Genomic DNA, 18716 nt, shown 5'->3' with positions numbered 1-18716 from the left:
TCTTCTGCTCTGCAGTGAGAGGTTTGACTGACAGGCCGGCCCATCTGGTCAGGTCTGAACTTTTGCAGTTAACAATATTCACCTCACTGTTGCTAACTCAGTCACTTTCTTGATACATTTAGCAACATTTCAGACAAAAAATTCATATCAGTCAAAATCAAAATCAGCAGGTCAGGCTTTTTAAAGATCAGCAACCAGGGATCGGCCAGAAAACTGCAATCGGTGCAGCCCAACTTAACATGGAATACATACACACATATTCATGACATTCTTTCATTAAATAAATGTATCTTATGCGTAACTCCAATAGCTAAAAATGTAATTCATACCAGGTGAGTCTTTCTCCCCTGAGAATGTGGACCGGTACCGGTACCGAACTGATTCTGAGCCTTCAAATGATTTTAACAGAAGTTTCACATAACTTAGAAGTTGATGTAAAAATAATGTTTGTTTTAGCCACATAAATGATCAGCAACAAACAATATATCACCAACTACAGTTTAGAGTAACTCTTCAATATTTTCATGGAGCAGCCATGAAGTCTGATGTAAAAACATTTTGCTAGACAATATCAAACTTTGAGAAGTTTCAATTATTATCAAACGTTATCAAACATGGCGTTTTGAAGCCAAAAAAATCTCAGGAGCAAACCATGAGAATCAAACTGAGTTTTAAAGTTAAAACTCAGCTTCGAACCAAGATCGAGATGGACAAAGAACTCTGGAGCTGAAGAAGAGCCGGGGCCACAGAGCCGAAGACTGTCCTGCGCCTGGGGACCAACCCGTCACCTTGGCCTCAAATTGCACTTCTCTCATCAGTTGGGTTCAGACCCTAAAGACAAAGACAAAGAAGAAGAAATGGTGCCTTCCTTCCGTGCGGCCACCTTGCCTGCATCTCAACAGACCAGAAAGAACTTGAAACAAGGTGAAGGGATTCAGAGCTGAGAGACAAGAAGCTGAGGACTGCGATGTGCATGAGATCATCACCCTAAGACTCTAGACCAGCAGCACTAGATCAGTACTCTTCCTGCCAGCACCCAAGTCCTGTGTGACCTCACCATCCATGCAGAGAGGAAAGCTCATCAGACCTGCAGGGACACCTGCCCTCATTGATCAGCGCTGTGAGCCTCCTTCTGCTGAAACACCTTCTTCATCATCAGGCCGGTTCTGGGGTCCGAAATTCCATACTCCGTCCATGTTGCAAAGATTCCCTTTTAGTTCTCAGTGTCAACATTAGGAAAAGATAGGTTAGATAAGATGACTGATTTTTCTTAGTTGATTTTTTCTGCTACTGAAATTAAGCTGTACTGACCCTTGCAAAATTGCCTTAGTTGCCTGCATCTCAACTTAGCATAAAATGTTAATTCAAAGTAGGACGTGTAGATTCAAAATATTTTAATACAATGCCCATTAATAATCAGAGAACTAATCTTTAACTTGGATATAAAAAAAATACATTTTCCTAATAAACAAGAGTGAATTCCCAGAAGCTCCCAGAGATTCTCATGTCCTGTCATCATCCTTTTCACTGTCTCCTCATCTTAAAAACAATTAAATTATGATAATATTTGCTTTCGATTAGACAGTCTTGGTATCAATTTTCTGGAGTTGTTGACTGATTATCTGCTCGGTTTTTATTATTGTACTACAGACATTCCTACAATTTTTTTTTTTGTCTCTTTCTATGCTGGTGTCTTACTAGAGCAGGGGTGGGCAACTCCAGGCCTCGAGGGCCGGTCTCCTGCAACTTTTAGATGCATCTCTACTTCAACACACCTGAGTCAAATAATGAGGTCATTAGCAGGACTCTGGAGAACCTGACTGCACTTAGGAGGTGATTCAGCTGTTGGATTCAAGTGTGTTGTACCAGGGAGACATCTAAGAGTGGCAGGACACCGGCCCTCGAGGACCAGGATTGCCTACCCCTGTACTAGAGTCACTCAGTTGTGAGACAGCAACTGTGGCCAGATGCAGGTTGATAAAACATTAAATATGAAATAATTGTTTTAACTTTCCCTGCTTATGGATCCTCTGCACACCTAGGGGATAAGGAAGGAATCGGTCAACTGCATGACTCAAGCTGGATATCATCTACTATTATTCAACATTTGAGACAAATATTTTATAAGCAAATAATCTGATGAATGTGGCAAACAAGACTCACACTTCACTGGTAACAGAAGTCACAAGAACAAGTAATTTGAGGTAATAAATTATTTACTGTTAACTTACAATCAATAATAAAAACTTAAATCCATTAATTTGAAAGTGTTTATTCTTAGAATTTAAATTTCTTTATTTGTATATATTTGATGTCTGTGAAATTAAATGTTTTTTCAAATTATAAATGTAATAATAGTTTAAACTGGACAATTTATTGAAATTCACCGAAAGATCTTAGCTTAGTGACGACATCATCAAAAATGTTCTGCTCCAATTGGAGAACTAGCGTAGTGCTTCCTTGTGAACTTGGTAAGAAAAGACTTTCAACTCTTCTTGCAGGTTACATTGCCAAGAACACAAGACCGTACTTGAGTATTGAGAAATGACCAGAGGTAAGCCACATGTACATTATCACAGAGCATTCAAACATCTTTCAGTCTATTTCAAAGATTAGTCACAATACGTATGTTATCCATATGTTTGTTTTATTTTGTTAACAGGACATCACCAGCTGAGAAGGCGCTGAATAAAAGCATCCACCTGCTATCAATAAAATACTTCAATCTGTTTGTACTTGTAATTGTTCCATTAAGATAATCAGTCCACATTTTAAGTATTTCAAAACCCACTAATGGAAACTGTCATTACAATATACAAGCTCTTATTACTCTATATTGGGTGTCAAGAAAACTGGTATGGGGTTTGAGATCTTTCCAGGTGCACGCAGAAAAAGGTGCATGAAGGCCTGAAAGAAATAAAGCAATCTTGTGTTTTGATTTATAATGATTAAGTTGAACATGTATGAGTACAATCCCTAATATGAGTATGTGTATAAGTAATCACTAAATGATTCTGAAATGTATGAATAATGATCTGTAATGGTAACAACAATATAATCTGAAAGAGAAGTGATTAATTTTTAGTGTATAACAGGCTGAGATGATTTGAATGATTTACAGTTGATTTAAATGATTTTAACAATAGATAATGAAGGGAGTGATAGAAAAGAAGGAAGTGGAACAGTACAGTCAGCAGGATGGGTGAGGCCCGGCTGACAGGAAATGCCGCAAGTTGGAAAAAGGAGGAACTTTTTACTGGACTCAGCAAACAGGATGGGGGCCGGGACTTTCCACCAGAGAAGCAGCAGATGTTCAGGAAGTCACGCAGACCAAGCTCTCCACACACACACACACACAGTGGAGAAAAGTATAAAAGAGGGCTGAAATAAGAAAGCAACGGTTCTTTGTCCGCGGCGCTGGAGAGGAGTCGACAAGGGGAAGCAGCTTGAGGAAACAAGCAATGGACCGCACCCTGGAACCACGGGAGACTTGAGACTCCGCGCCGCCAAGAAGGGACAAGATCTGGACGTCCAAGCCCTGGTTTCTGATACGACCGTCGGTCCTGCCTCAACCCGAATTTATTGCAACAGACTTGGAGAAAAGACGAAGGACCCGGAGGGATAAAGAGCTGGGTTTTCAAAGAGTTTGGACCCGTTCTACTTCGCATCTATTCTAAGGAGGATTTTTCCATATAAGGACAGAGACTCTGACCAAGACTTCTGGATGTTCCTGTTGCTAAAGATCCATTAACAACTGGGTGTGAGTTGAACCTGCTCCCTAAAAAATTCGATCTCAGAATTTGCGACATAGGTTAGAGAAAAGAGACAGGATAGTATGGTCATACATGTGGATTTTATTATACTGCTCTTGAATTATATACAATTGATTATAGATTTTTATGTCACATATCCCTGCTTAAGCTTGCTTAATAAATTTATACCATAAAATTCTAATGAGGTTGGTGGACATTGGAATTAATTGAGTCATTTGATCATTTTTCAGTTCTTTTAATTGAGGTAAAACTAATGTACATGATTCCAGGAAACAGGTGGCTTCATAATTTCCTTTGGTGAGTGTAAATAATGACCCTGGGACTTATATCCAAGTCACTAAACTTAATCTAGCCGGTTCCAAGAGCGAGTTATATTTTAGAAAGCGAGCTACCGTTAACAGAAGTGGTTATTGGAATTATGCAGCTGCGAGGGCTACTCAGCTGATTGTTTCTTAACTGAAAAGGGTCGTAACTTCTGGATTGGAGGTAGTTAGAGCTAGACGAATCGCTTTCGCCACCAGTTTGAACAGATTATCTCTTATAGATCTCTTTTAGGGTAATACCCAGGTCTCAGAGATTTTCCGGACCTGTTAGACAGAGAACTGGTCAGTAGTCAGCCAGGAGAAGTTGTGAGGAGTGGGTGGGGCTGGCTATTGCGTAATAACAGACATGGGTGAGAGTGCAGATTAATTACAGTGTCTAAGGAAATCCAAACTCACTGAAAAAAGGAAGGAGAAAAAGGATGATCCAGCTTCACTCCGAGAAGTCATGCATGTCTCGGTGATACTGAAAATTAAAAGCTCTGAAGCATCTGCTATACGGGATCAACCCAGAGAAACTGACAAGGCTCCCCACTAACATACACCCACATTTTCTCTGAACGAACCAAATCAGCCAAAACCATTAGTAGGGTGAAGATTGTCTTGAGGGGTAAACAGAAGTTCATTTATCACCGTGATGCAGCTTTAACAAAGTCATAAAACATTAACACATTCTGGCCATGTACAAGTAAATGTGATGAGAAAAGGGAAGATTGAGTAACCTCGTTCCCAGATTAAGGTGATGATGCATTCACCGAGTCTGAAACACAACAAAAAAAGACATACAAATATGTATATTTGCTGCATCATGTGAAGTCGTGTTCCTATACAGTATGTAGCACATTTCAGCATTAAAAGATCATTTTAAAATAAATGCATTTAAATTTCCTCCTGTCATAAAACAACTCTGTCATCATTTTAATAATATATCAAAACAACAGAAATATAAACATAAAAAGGTCAGAATGACTTCCAAACTGGAAACTTTCAACACCATATGAATATAGCCCAGCTCATGGTGAGTGTAGTTAGGAACTGTTTTAAGGTTTCAGAGGAAGACAATATGATGGCTTTGTGTAACAAATGTTGAAAGAAAGATCCTCAACAAGAAAAACGTCATTGTCGGGATCTGTCCCTTATCTGTGTTTATTTTGAGTTTCTGTCTCTCTGAGTCTCCGTGTTGTCCTGTCTCCCCTTGATTGTTCCCAGGTGTTTCTGGTCTCCTTGATTACCCTTTGTGTATTTAACCCCGCCTGTGTTCTTTGTTCCTTGTCGGGTCCTCGTCGTGTTTGTCTAGTCTGCCAGTGTCATCAGTTGTGAGCGTTTGCCCTGCGCTCCTTTTGTGCTACCTGGTCTTTTGGACTTTGTATGTTTTTGGATTTTTGGACTACTTTTGTTATTAAACCATCTTATTCATCTTACCCTGGGTCTGCTGCCTCTGCCTCACCACCTAAATCATGACAGTCATGACCTTTAATTTCATCAGTAACCTTAAACAAAATGATTGTTTTGACTCAGTATTCAAAGTATCTGAGGACTACCGCACAGTTGCAAGAAGCTGTTGGGACTCAAATTTGTTAGCAAAGCTTTTGATGAAGCAAGAAAATTTGCCCAAGAGGATACAGATGTTGAAGTGATTAAAGATCCCATAATGGAGTTAACGGCACTTGATGACCAGTTCTCCTTTTCTCGGCCCATTAGCCACTTGGAGCCGCAATTTACCAAGCCAGGCCGCCACCACTTTTCTGATGTGCATCTTCCAGATGAGTATGATGGAACTGCCAAATGCATTCATGCTTTTATTGACAGCAACATTAAAGACATAAGCTTCTTCTACTAATAATATTCCAGGAGGCTATAGGCTGACTTAGCAGAATGCTGCCCCCCACTGGTTTTATTAAAAAATTCACCACAGACATAAGGGCTATATATAGCCATAATTATACATTGTGCCAAATCATTCTCTATTTTGAACGTGTGGAATGCTTTTTAATCCCTGATCAATACTGGAGATCTTGTTTGTGTTGTTTACATGAATAAGTAATGCACCTTATTTAAATACCTGATATATTTTTGCCAATGTTGGTTTAATAATATATTTTCATTTGTAAATGTTAAATCTTCTTTAAAAAAACAATCTATTTTGGGTCTTGTTTAGAGCTTTGATGTCACAACCTTATATTTTTGCTCACTAGGCTTTTTTATTTTCAAGTAAGTTATCAGTTATTGGGTTTTAGAATGAGAAAACAATCGGTTATCAGTATCATTTTAAAATAAAAGTTTTTGTGCACCCTAGACTTGCCTAAATCCTCTGGATTTGAACCCCAAATCTTTTGAAAAAACCCAATCTGTGTATTTCAACCAGAAAGGTAAAGCTTCCTTTTCTGTTCATATAAAGAATTCATTTTCTAATGGGCTTCAAGTCATGTAATATTGATGGATCCACTGACCCAGCTTGAAACTTTCCCATCCCAGTGGTAAACAGCAAAGTTTAAAGCTAGCCTCAGGCTATAGAAGAGGGAGGTCATGCCACTGGCCTGTTTGATTCAGGGTGAGAGATTGATCTGAAACTTAGTAAACACTTAACAAATAGAGCAGTGTTAGAGTGCCGCCATGAAGAAAAGAAATGTTTATTCCGAAAAACCCTTGTTTCCTTTCACATAGGTTTTCCTTTAAAACACAGTAAACAGTTTTGCAATGTTTTGAAAAAGAAAATATGTTTTTGTGAAATATGTTTAAGAACAAAGCTGGAGGAACCTCCACAGAGGAAACAGCAATGAGCTTAAGGATGAAAATATCTGGTCTAAAACCAGTAAGTTTAATATTGCACTGAGCACAACCATTTGTTCTATGACTTTGTATTTATTTTTGTGTTTTTATTATATAAAGTACTTTGAACTGCTTTGTTGCTGAAATGTGTTATACAAATAAACTTGATTGATTCTTGCACTCAGTGATGTAATTGACTCTTGGTGTTCCTTATTACTGCTCACTGTTTACTATGCACATTTAGAATTAAACAAAGTCAACAATAAATATATAGACTTAGACTGACTTTATTATCATTTTGCATGCACAGAACGAAATTTCGTTGCATACGGCTCAGGACAATGTTTTGAGCTTCCAATGTTGTGAGGTTACTCCAGAATAAAATAAAATACAGTATAAAATATAAATATAAATATAAAATATAAAGTGCAGGACTGACAGTAAAATAGAAGTTATTTAGCTCTGTACATGTGCAAGGTATAAAGTGGAGACCAGATTTTAAGTGCAGTCCAGTTAAGAGTTCAGCAGTCTGATGGCAAGTGGGACAAAGCTGTTTCGGAACCTGGTGGACCTGCACCGGATGCTGCGGAACCTCTTTCCAGAGGGCAGCAGGGAGAACAGTCCATGGTGGGGGTGTGAGGGGTCACTGATGATGTTTCGGCCTCGGGACACGCAGCGCTGGGATGAAATGTCCTGAATGGAGGGAAGGGGGGCCCCGATGATCCTCTCTGCTGTCCGCACCACTCTCCTCACGTTCTTCCAGTCGGAGGCGCTGCAGCCTCCACACCACACAGAGAGGCAGCTGGTCAGAATGCTCTCTATGGTGCTTCTGTAGAACGTCTTGAGGATGGGCGGGGGCAGGTGTGCTCTTCTCATCCTCCGCAGGAAATACAAGCGTTTCTGTGCCCTCTAGACCAGAGACGTGGTGTTGACATTCCAGGTGAGGTCGTTAGTGATGTGCACCCCCAGGAATTTGGTGCTGCTGACCACCTCCACAGCTGAGCTGTTGATGAGCAGTGGAGCGTGGCTGGGCCGGTTCTTCCTGAAGTCGACGATCATCTCCTTCGTCTTGTCAACGTTCAGGATCAGGCTGTTGTCTCTGCACCAGTCCACCAGCTGCTCCACCTCCTCTCTGTAGTCCATATATAAAGTTACAGTAAATTGTAGATTATTTTAAAGCTTTCTTCCTGCTTAAATAGGTCAGATTTGATATATTTGATTTAAAAGGAACTTTTCAAATCTCAAGCTCATGTATTTTTCATCTTTCTGAGTCCATAACCCCAGTTGTAGGAATAAAATGTTTTCACTAGAGCTATTCATCAGCTGTAGGTTAAAATTAACCTACAGCAGGTCCCTTCAAATGAAGGGACCTGAAGAAAAGCAGTTCTTGTAGGTGAAATTTAAAATCTGAGGTGTTGGCATCCACCCCATCCCAAATGAGTGAATTGATTGGATTTCAAACATTAATTGTTACGTTTACATATTTCTTATCTTGCAAACATTTGCATCCTTCTGTGCAACTACAACAAGACATCTCTGTAAAACATCCAAATAAACAAGGCAGTATGTGGTAGCATTATTCATCTGTTTTTTGTTCAGTCTTTATAAAACACTCATTCTATGTTTTGAATTTGTTGTGTTATTATGTAGGTTTTCTTTCTTAGTATGAAAGTGTTGAGCTGGTGCCTTACCTCCTGAGAAGGTGGTCTACACATTAAAGTTATTCACTGGTGTTCAGTCTGAAACCACATGATAACTGGGTGTTGCCAGAAGGTCCCATCTAGTCCATAATGCTTTTCTGAGACACAAAAAGCATAAATAAAAGGGAAGACTGAATCTTTGTAGCCTGAAACAATAGATTAGTAAAGATAAGCAGAGGTTGTAAGTGATGACATGCATATCAATGCACCCTGCAAGGTAAACAATGACTCTCAATTACAAGGCCAAGTTTTAATTAAGATGATGGTAGAATAATTATTGCTCCTGACAGGGATGATTGAGACAGAGAGTCTATGGTCTGATTAAGGAATCCATCTGGATGCTTTTTGTCCTGTGGAGGTAATAAAGACATGACGTCTCATTGGCAGAGTAAAGCTTGCATTCACAAGAAGAGGCTCCTTCAATAATCTGGTTTTGTTTTCTCACATAAGTGAGTACACTTCAGAAAACTTTTGTCCATTCACCGTTGATTCGTTTGCCCTTACAGGGTTGTGTAGGGAGCTGGTGCGCATCTGCAGCAGTCATTTGGTGTGAGGTGGGGCACTTCCTGGACGTCTCTGGACGGGTCGCCACAGGGCAGCACAGAGACACACAGTACATACAACTTTACATGGACTTGGTCATAACAAAGGGCAATTTAGAGTTATGGGAAGAAGCCAGAGTACACAGAGAGAATCAACCCATGCATAGGAGGAATGTTAAAATTCTATGCAGAAAGATCCCAGCCTGGGATTCAAACCCAGGCTCTTTTTGCTTCAAGACACTTCAGAAAACACTACAGACATTACTGAACAATACTACATAGTTAGACTTTTTCATAGTCTTTCATGTTCCTTTCTTTTGTCAAATATCACTTAGACTTAGACTTAGACTGACTTTATTGTCATTTTGCATGCACAGGGTGTATACAGAACGAAATTTCATTGCATACGGCTCAGAACAATGTTTTGAGCTTCCAATGTTGTGAGGTTACTCCAGAATAAAATAAAATACAGTATAAAATATGAATATAAATATGAATAAAATAAAGTGCAGGACTGACAGTAAAATGGAAGTTACTTAGCTCTGTACATGAGCAAGGTATGAAGTGGAGACTAGATTTTGAGTGCAGTCCAGTTAAGAGTTCAGCAGTCTGATGACAAGTGGGACAAAGCTGTTTCGGAACCTGGTGGACCTGCACCGGATGCTGCGGAACCTCTTTCCAGAGGGCAGCAGGGAGAACAGTCCATGGTGGGGGTGTGAGGGGTCACTGATGATGTTTCGGCCTCGGGACACGCAGCGCTGGGATGAAATGTCCTGAATGGAGGGAAGGGGGGCCCCGATGATCCTCTCTGCTGTCCGCACCACTCTCCTCACGTTCTTCCAGTCGGAGGCGCTGCAGCCTCCACACCACACAGAGAGGCAGCTGGTCAGAATGCTCTCTATGGTGCTTCTGTAGAACGTCTTGAGGATGGGCGGGGGCAGGTGTGCTCTTCTCATCCTCCGCAGGAAATACAAACGTTTCTGTGCCCTCTAGACCAGAGACGCGGTGTTGACATTCCAGGTGAGGTCGTTAGTGATGTGCACCCCCAGGAATTTGGTGCTGCTGACCACCTCCACAGCCGAGCTGTTGATGAGCAGTGGAGCGTGGCTGGGCCGGTTCTTCCTGAAGTCGACGATCATCTCCTTCGTCTTGTCAACGTTCAGGATCAGGCTGTTGTCTCTGCACCAGTCCACCAGCTGCTCCACCTCCTCTCTGTAGTCCAGGTCGTTGTCGTCTCTGATGAGGCCCACCACCGTCGTGTCGTCCGCGAACTTCACGATGTGGTTGGTGGCGAACCTGGGGACGCAGTCGTGTGTCATCAGAGTGAACAGCAGAGGGCTCGGGACGCAGCCCTGAGGGGAGCCTGTGCTGAGGGTGATGACATCGGAGGTGTGTTGTCCGATCCGGACTGACTGAGGTCTGTCGGTGAGGAAGTCTAGCAGCCAGTTGCACAGGGGGGTGCTGAAGCCCAGGTGTCCCAGTTTACCTGCTAGATGCTGTGGGATGATTGTGTTGAACGCTGAGCTGAAGTCCAGGAACAACATCCGCACATGAGTGTTCTTCTCCTCCAGGTGAGCCAGGCTCAGGTGTAGGGTGGAGGAAATGGCGTCCTCAGTGGAGCGGTTTCGGCGGTAGGCAAACTGGAACGGGTCAAATGTGGGGGGGAGTCTGGAGACGATGTGTTCTTTTACCAGCCTTTCAAAGCACTTCATCATGATGGGAGTCAGTGCCACAGGCCGGTAATCGTCGAAAGAGGTGACTTGAGGTTTCTTTGGCACTGGAATGATGGAGGCAGTTTTGAGACAGGCTGGCACTGTGGCTTGGTCCAGTGAGGTGCTAAAAATGTCTGTTAGGACACCAGCCAGTATCATCCACATCCACTAAATATTACCAACATTAAATTGTGTTGTTTTTTCCTTTGTCTTCAGATCCAAAACAAGTACTATAACTTAAGGCACTCACTGGTTAGTGTTCAAAATATTCCAAAACCATTAAAGGATATGCAAGCCTTCACTGCAAGCTTCTGTCTATCGTAATGTTTGGTATTAGTTTGACCCATCTGCAGAAACGCTCACAGGAGAACGGACAATACTTCAAGATTTATTTAGAACAATGTTGAAATGTGCAATAATGATGATTGACTGGATTTCAGGTCCGGGACCAGGGGGAACTCAGGAGGATCGGAGCACTGGAGATAGACGGAGGAGAGCACAAATGAGGTATTAACACAAAACTGTGGATGATACTTACTTGTGTGGAAGAACTGGTTTGAATCTTACATAAAAAACTGGGCTTTCTTTGTGTCAATAGGAAACTGTTAAGACTCTAGATTTTTGTGTTTGGTTTTGTGTTCTATGTTTTTATTGTTTCTTTTTTTATTTATCAGTTATGTTTTAGTTCACCTTTGTTATTTGTTGTTACTGATTTTGTGTTAGATCTTTCTCATTTTGTCTTTCTTTATTTCACAGGGTTTCTACTTACATTGTCACTCTAGGTTTAGTTATTCTTTTATGTCTGAGTCTGTGTCTATCATTCTTTAGTGATTCTAGTTAGTCTTGAAACGATGTAGAGTCAATGCACAGCTTCAGTTATTAGCCAGAAACCAGAGATCAGGCTTGAAACCTGGGAGTAGTGATGGACCCTGACCTGAACTTTCTGAACCACTTAAAGACAGTTACAAAATCGGCCTTCTATCACCTGAAGAACATTCCCAGGATGAGAGGACTTATGTCTCAGTTGTCATGAGTCGGTGCGGGTGTTGAGGTGGTGAGGCAAACGTTGTAGACCCAGTGTGATGGACCAAGTTAAAAACAGGAGGAGTCACAGGACATATTAGAAAAATAGGGTTTTTTATTTTAACCCAAAGATTATAAATAACAAAAGATAAACTGAGCTCATAAAAGAGGTCAAAGAAACAAAACTGAACTCAGGCAAAAAATGTAAACAAACTGGCTGCACAAACAAACATAACTGACCTAACAAAGAAATGACACACAGGGGTTTATATACTGGCTGATCAGACCAATTAAGACACAATAGGGGTAACTAAACAGAATACCATTACAAATGACACAAAACAAATAACAGTACAGCTAAGTTTGGCTAAACTAAAGTCCCAAAACTGAAAATCAAAAATATCAAACTTTAAATACTAATATTTACTTAAATACAAAACTTATCTAAAGAAAGAAACTACAATTTCCCCCTGCCAGCAGGAACTAGTGGTGCAGTCCAATCAGCATGTAAGCCTGCTGAGCCCTGGCCCCATCCTTTGTCTGGTAACTCCAAGGCAGGTAAGTACCGGAGGGAAAAACAAACAGAATTAATCTTAAGCAAACAAAATTAATTTTAAGATGATATAAATACATATGTTAACTAAATGTGCGCGCTAACAAATAGAACAAATGCATTCAAATCAACTAATAAATGTTTTTATTGAAACTAAAGTGTTGTGTTTGTATGAAAAAATAAACTGTGCATAAAAAGAGTTACCGACAGAGTGTGGCCATGGATTTGGCCATCACACACTCCCCCACTTCCTGGTCTTCACTCTGGCACCGAGAAAGGTAATCAGCAGTGGTGTTGTCCTTGCCGGGGATGTAGTGAACCTTAAACCGAAATGGCTGCATAGCAAGATACCATCTGGTGATTCTCCCATTAGTGTCCTTCATCCTTTCTAGCCACTGGAGGGCTCTATGATCAGTCTGAAGGGTGAATTCTCTTCCGAGCAAATAATATTTAAATGAGTCAAGGGCCCATTTAATAGCCAAGGCTTCCTTCTCCACAGTTGCATATCGTCTCTCTCTTGGCAGCAGCTTGCGGCTGATGTAGGCAACTGGATGTTGGTCCTCTGGTGGTCCCTGCAGAAGCACTGCCCCAAGACCCCTTTCAGAAGCATCAGTTTGCAACACAAAGTCTTTTGTAAAATCTGGTGAATGCAAAACTGGATTTTTACTCAGGGATTGGCTAATGTCCTTAAAAGCTGCAACGGCATCTGCTGTCCACTGAATTTTGGTGGGACTTCTGGAACCCGTCATGTCTGTTAGAGATGCTGCTCTAGCTGAGAAATTGGGGATGAATCTGTGGTAGAATGCAGCCATGCCTAGAAAAGATCGTAGCTGTTTCCTGGTTTGTGGGAGCGGACAGGATGCTATAGCATTGATTTTATCAACTTGAGGTTTAAGAATGCCACCTCCAATAGTGAACCCAAGATACTGTATTTCTGTCTTAGCAAGAGCACACTTTGCTGGATTGATGGTAAGGCCTGCAGAACGCAGCCGATCCAGGACCTCCTTTAGATGATCAACATGCTCTTCCCAGGTTCTACTAAAAACCACAACATCATCAAGGTATGCACAGGTAAATGCTGAGAGCCCACAGAGTACCTGATCCATTAGTCTTTGAAATGTTGCTGGGGCCCCATGCAGACCAAATGGCAGGACTGTGAACTCGAACAATCCCCAAGGGGTGCGGAATGCTGTCAGCTCCTGGGACTGTTTGGTGAGAGGCACCTGCCAGTATCCTTTAGACAGATCAATAGTTGTTAAATATCTTGCGTCCCCCAGGTGCTCAATGAGGTCATCAATACGTGGCATTGGGTAGGAGTCAAATTTTGATATGGAGTTGAGGTACCTGAAGTCGATGCAAAATCTTATTTTGCCATCCTTTTTCGGAACCAAAACAACTGGGTTACACCACTCACTTGTTGAAGATTGAATGATTCCTAAAGACAGCATGAGGTCCATCTCCTCCTTCAGCTCCACCCGGAAGCGTTCTGGTATCCTGTAACTCATACGCTTTATAACAGCATCCGGTTTTAGAACAATGCTGTGCTCCACCAGAGTGGTGCGACCTGGGCACTCTTGAAATATGTCAGAAGTAATAAGAGGTGTTACCTGAGACTGTTGCTCACTGGTGAGATGGCTTAGGTCCAGCACAGAGGATGTTACTGAAGGCAAATAGTCATTAACTTCTTCCTCCTCATCCACTCTGTGAATAAGCAACACTTCTATTTCATTCTCCTTCCGTGGAACCCACTCCTTGAGAAGATTAACATGGAGCACTCGACTCCCTCGTTGGAAACCTGGTGTGGAGACTTGGTACGTAGTAGGTCCAGTTTTCCTCAGTACTTCAAAGGGTCCCTGCCACTTTGCAAGCAACTTGCTGTCAGAAGTTGGCAACATAACCAAAACCTTTTGACCAGGAACAAAACTTCTGTGGCGAGCTTTTTTATCAAACCAAACCTTTTGGTATTTCTGTGCAGCTGCCATGTGACTCTGAGCCAACTCACTCATCTGCTGCAGTTTATCCCTCATATGGAGGACAAATGAAATTATATTAACAGGATCCTCTTTACTTTGGTCTCCCTCCCATGCGTCTCTCAGCAGGGTCAGAGGGCCCCTCACATCATGGCCATAAAGGAGCTCAAATGGGGAGAAACCTGTGGAAGCCTGAGGAACCTCTCTGTAGGCAAAAAGGAGGTATGGCAACCACTGATCCCAATCAGAGCCTGTATCATTAACAAACTTACGAAGCATTTGTTTTAAAGTTTGGTTAAAACGCTCCGTCAGGCCATCCGTCTGTGGGTGGTATGGTGTCGTCCTCATGCTCCTAATGCCCAACAGCTTGTAGACCTGTTTCAACAGTGTGGACATAAAGTTAGTGCCTTGATCAGTTAAAATCTCCTGTGGAAATCCAACCCTTGAGAAAAGTTGAATCAGTGAGGAAGCTACATGTTTTGCTTTAACAGTCTTTAATGGAAAAACTTCAGGATATCTGGTCGCATAGTCTGTAATGACTAGCATAAAGCGATTTCCAGATTTACTTTTTTCCACAGGGCCAACTATGTCCATCCCAAGACGTAGAAAAGGTGTGCCAATGATGGGCAGGGGTTGAAGTGGTGCTTTGGTAGGGACTCTAATTGAGGTTTTCTGACACTCAGGGCAGCTTCTGCAAAATAGAGCAACATCTGATCTCAAACCAGGCCAGAAAAAATACCGCTTAATGCGAACAGTGGTCTTATACTTCCCAAGGTGGCCAGCCCAGGGAATAGAGTGTCCCAAAGTCAGCACTGTCTCACGAGCCTTCTTAGGGACAACTAACTGCTTAAACTGGCCATGTTGATGGTATAAAATGCCATCCTGCAGTATATACTGCTCTTTATTTGTGTCAGACCCTACAGAGGCCTCTCCCCTAGCCTTCAGCAACAGGGCAGACAAAGTTGGATCATTCTGCTGCATTTGTCTGATGTTTGTTGGTATTGAAAAACCCAGTGGCATATCTGGAGCCACTTCAACTGAAGTCTCACCCAGTGTATGTTGAAATTTCTCCTGCCTTCTTTGACTGCGTGGCTTCCGTGATTTCCCAGGTTCTATCTGCAGCTCAGCCTCAAAAAAGGGTAAAGCACTGAGTGTTGCAAAATGCTCATCTTGATTTTTAGCTTGGGACCTGGTTACAGCCACATTACAGCTCTGCACATCCCTCAATAAATCATAAATAACAGGCAGATCCTCCCCAAGAACTACAGGATAGGGTAGGTTATCAGCTACCCCAACCTTCAACAAATAGGGAGCCCCCTGCACCTCAAACATATCAGCAGTGGGGTATGATTTCTCATCACCATGTATACAGCAAACTGATATTGTTTCAGAAGGGCATATACAATTAATTGGCACATGGTTCTTATGCACTAGAGTCTGTGTGCTGCCAGTATCTATTAAAGCATTTATTTCATGTCCAGCAATCTTCACTAGGATGATTTTATTTGACTGCTTTATTTCAGGTTTAATACCCATATTCTGGTGAGGCACAAAACACATTTGAGTTAGCTTACTTTGATTCTTGGGGCACATGGGCTTGGTGTGACCTTCTTGTCCACAGAGGTAACACACTGGTGGTCTTTTTCCTGTCTTGAAAGGCTGATTTTCTCTTAAAAAAGGCTTACCCACACCTGTTGCTAGCTTTTGATGAGGTTGAGAGGGTTGTAACCGACGTGAGTCTTTAGCAGCTCTCCATGCACTGTTGCTCCATGGCTGACTCCTACTTCTGGCCGCTACAAACACATCTGCCAGAGTAGCAGCTTCTGCAGCAGACTTTGGATTGTGCTCCTTGATCCAGACCTGAAGCTCAGGACACAGCATTCTCAAAAATTGTTCCAGAATAATCGATTCACCAACTTGTTTCACAGTTTTATCTTTAGGCTGAATCCACTTCTCATAAAGTTCTTTGAGTCTTGAATACAATTCCTTTGGACTCTCATCAAGACTATCAAGGCAGCGAAATCTTTGTCGGTACGTTTCTGGATTTATATCATATTTTTGTAAAATGGCAGCTTTTACCTTTTCATATTCCAGAGAATCATCCACATCCATGTTAACATAGGCGCTGCGAGCCTTACCCGTCAGAAGAGGAATGAGATGAAAAATCCAGTCCAACTTTGGCCAACGATAAGCAGCTGCAATTCTCTCAAAAGTGGTCAGAAAGTGTTCAATATCATCTTCAACAGTTAATTTTTCTAATTTAGGATGATGAATGTGCACAGACTGACCTATTGAGCCGGAAGCTGACTCTGAATCCTCAGGTTGAGATGTTGTTTGAATCAGATGATCAGTTTGAGTTTCAACAGGCTGTGGATCAATTGATGTGGGCTCAGGGGGCGGGGTTGTCCTGGCATGCATTTCCATTTGCAAAAGCCGAAACTGGTGTTGCAAACACTTGAAGCGCTGTTCTTGTTGTGCAGAAACCTCTCTCTGCTTTTTCTCTCGAACTTCCTGTTGTCCCATGAACGCCTGAAGAATTCCTGCAATATCATGCAGAGTTGGTTCTCTGGTCTCATCATGCTCAGTGTCTCCAGCTGCTGCTGAAGCTCCTCCTTCCATTTCCTCCCTCTCTGATTGCTGGGAAACCTCTTTGGTCTCAACCTTGTTTCCTTTTCTTGGGCGCACACCATTCTGCATGGCTCAAAAATTTGTTGGAGGGGGTTAGTAAAAAAAAAATTACTCACAAAAATCAAAAAATAGAAAAAAGTCCTGCCTCCTCAACTCAAAAATCCCACTTCTGACACCACATGTGATGGACCGAGTTAAAAACAGGAGAAGTCACAGGACATATTAGAAAAATAGGGTTTTTTATTTTAACCCAAAGATTATAAATAACAAAAGATAAACTGAGCTCATAAAAGAGGTAATAGAAACAAAACTGAACTCAGGCAAAAAATGTAAACAAACTGGCTGCACAAACAAACATAACTGACCTAACAAAGAAATGACACACAGGGGTTTATATACTGGCTGATCAGACCAATTAAGACACAATAGGGGTAACTAAACAGAATACAATTACAAATAACACAAAACAAATAACAGTACAGCTAAGTTTGGCTAAACTAAAGACCCAAAACTGAAAATCAAAAATATCAAACTTTAAATACTAATATTTACTTAAATACAAAACTTATCTAAAGAAAGAAACTACAATTTCCCCCTGCCAGCAGGAACTAGTGGTGCAGTCCAATCAGCATTTAAGCCTGCTGAGCCCTGGCCCCATCCTTTGTCTGGTAACTCCAAGGCAGGTAAGTACCGGAGGGAAAAACAAACAGAATTAATCTTAAGCAAACAAAATTAATTTTAAGATGATATAAATACATATGTTAACTAAATGTGCGCGCTAACAAATAGAACAAATGCATTCAAATCAACTAATAAATGTTTTTATTGAAACTAAAGTGTTGTGTTTGTATGAAAAAATAAACTGTGCATAAAAAGAGTTACCGACAGAGTGTGGCCATGGATTTGGCCATCACACCCAGATAAGATGAATAATGATGATTTTAATGAAGAATAAACACAGTCCAGCAACGGGCAGCACGGCCAAGCAGAAGCCAGGGCTCGATGCCGGTAGCAACCGTTAACACGACTGGAACACAAATGACCGCACGCACATTAGACAAGATGCCAAACGAGACGAGGACCCGACAAAGACACAGACACACAGGTGACACTAAATACACAGGAGGTAATTACGGGGACAAGAAACACCTGGGGACAATCAAGGGCAAGACAGGACAACATAGAAACTCAGAAACACAGAAACTTGAAATAAATACACAGGAAAAACACGGAACATGACATCAGCAAGATCTAGAGAAACTCATCCATGTGTTTATCTTTAAATTTATTGATTACTGCAACACTGTCTTCTCAGGTCTGCCTAAAAAAATCAATTCTCCAGCTGCAGCTGATCCAGAATGCTGCTGTTCGTGTTCTACTAAAACCAGAAAGATGGAGCACATAACACCAGTTCTAAAGTCAATACACTGGCTCCCTGGAGCTCAGAGAATAGACTTTAAAATACTGTTAGTTTATAAATCACTGAACGGCTTAGCACCACAATACATTAAAGATCTGCTGTTGTTGTATCAACCTTCCAGACATCAGGGGAAGCAGCATTCAGCTCCTATTCACCACAAATCTGGAACAAACTTCCAGAAAACTGTAAAACTGCTGAAACATTTAGTGCTTTTAAATCTAAACTAACCCCCTCCCCTGTTTGGAGTTGCTTTTGATCATAGTTGAGTCAAAATCATAGTTGATTAAGAATTTAACGATGGCACTT

At 41.5% G+C, this 18716-nt stretch overlaps 1 protein-coding gene and 1 long non-coding RNA gene across 2 annotated transcripts in view; one reads left to right on the top strand and one right to left on the bottom strand.

Annotated features, from left to right (window-relative positions):
• Window positions 1–1879: 1879 nt before the first annotated feature.
• Window positions 1880–17229, bottom strand: LOC114153614 (uncharacterized). Its single transcript, XM_028032284.1, has 2 exons — window positions 15790–17229; window positions 1880–1926 (listed from the first exon to the last, which is right to left on the bottom strand). The coding sequence occupies exons 1-2, from the start codon at window positions 17057–17059 to the stop codon at window positions 1919–1921; spliced, it is 1278 nt and encodes a 425-aa protein (XP_027888085.1). The 5' UTR covers window positions 17060–17229; the 3' UTR covers window positions 1880–1918.
• LOC114153615 (uncharacterized) overlaps window positions 15699–18716 on the top strand; it is a 16586-nt gene continuing 13568 nt past the window's right edge. The window contains exons 1-2 of the long non-coding RNA XR_003597354.1: window positions 15699–15812; window positions 16756–16763. This is a non-coding gene — a long non-coding RNA (uncharacterized LOC114153615). The remainder of the gene's footprint in view (window positions 15813–16755; window positions 16764–18716) is intronic.

This window comes from Xiphophorus couchianus, chromosome 11 (genome assembly GCF_001444195.1).
Source record: "Xiphophorus couchianus chromosome 11, X_couchianus-1.0, whole genome shotgun sequence".
Taxonomy (NCBI): Eukaryota; Metazoa; Chordata; class Actinopteri; order Cyprinodontiformes; family Poeciliidae; genus Xiphophorus; species Xiphophorus couchianus.
The sequence above is the reverse complement of the archived record's forward strand: the minus strand, read 5'-3'. Positions and strand labels throughout refer to the sequence as shown.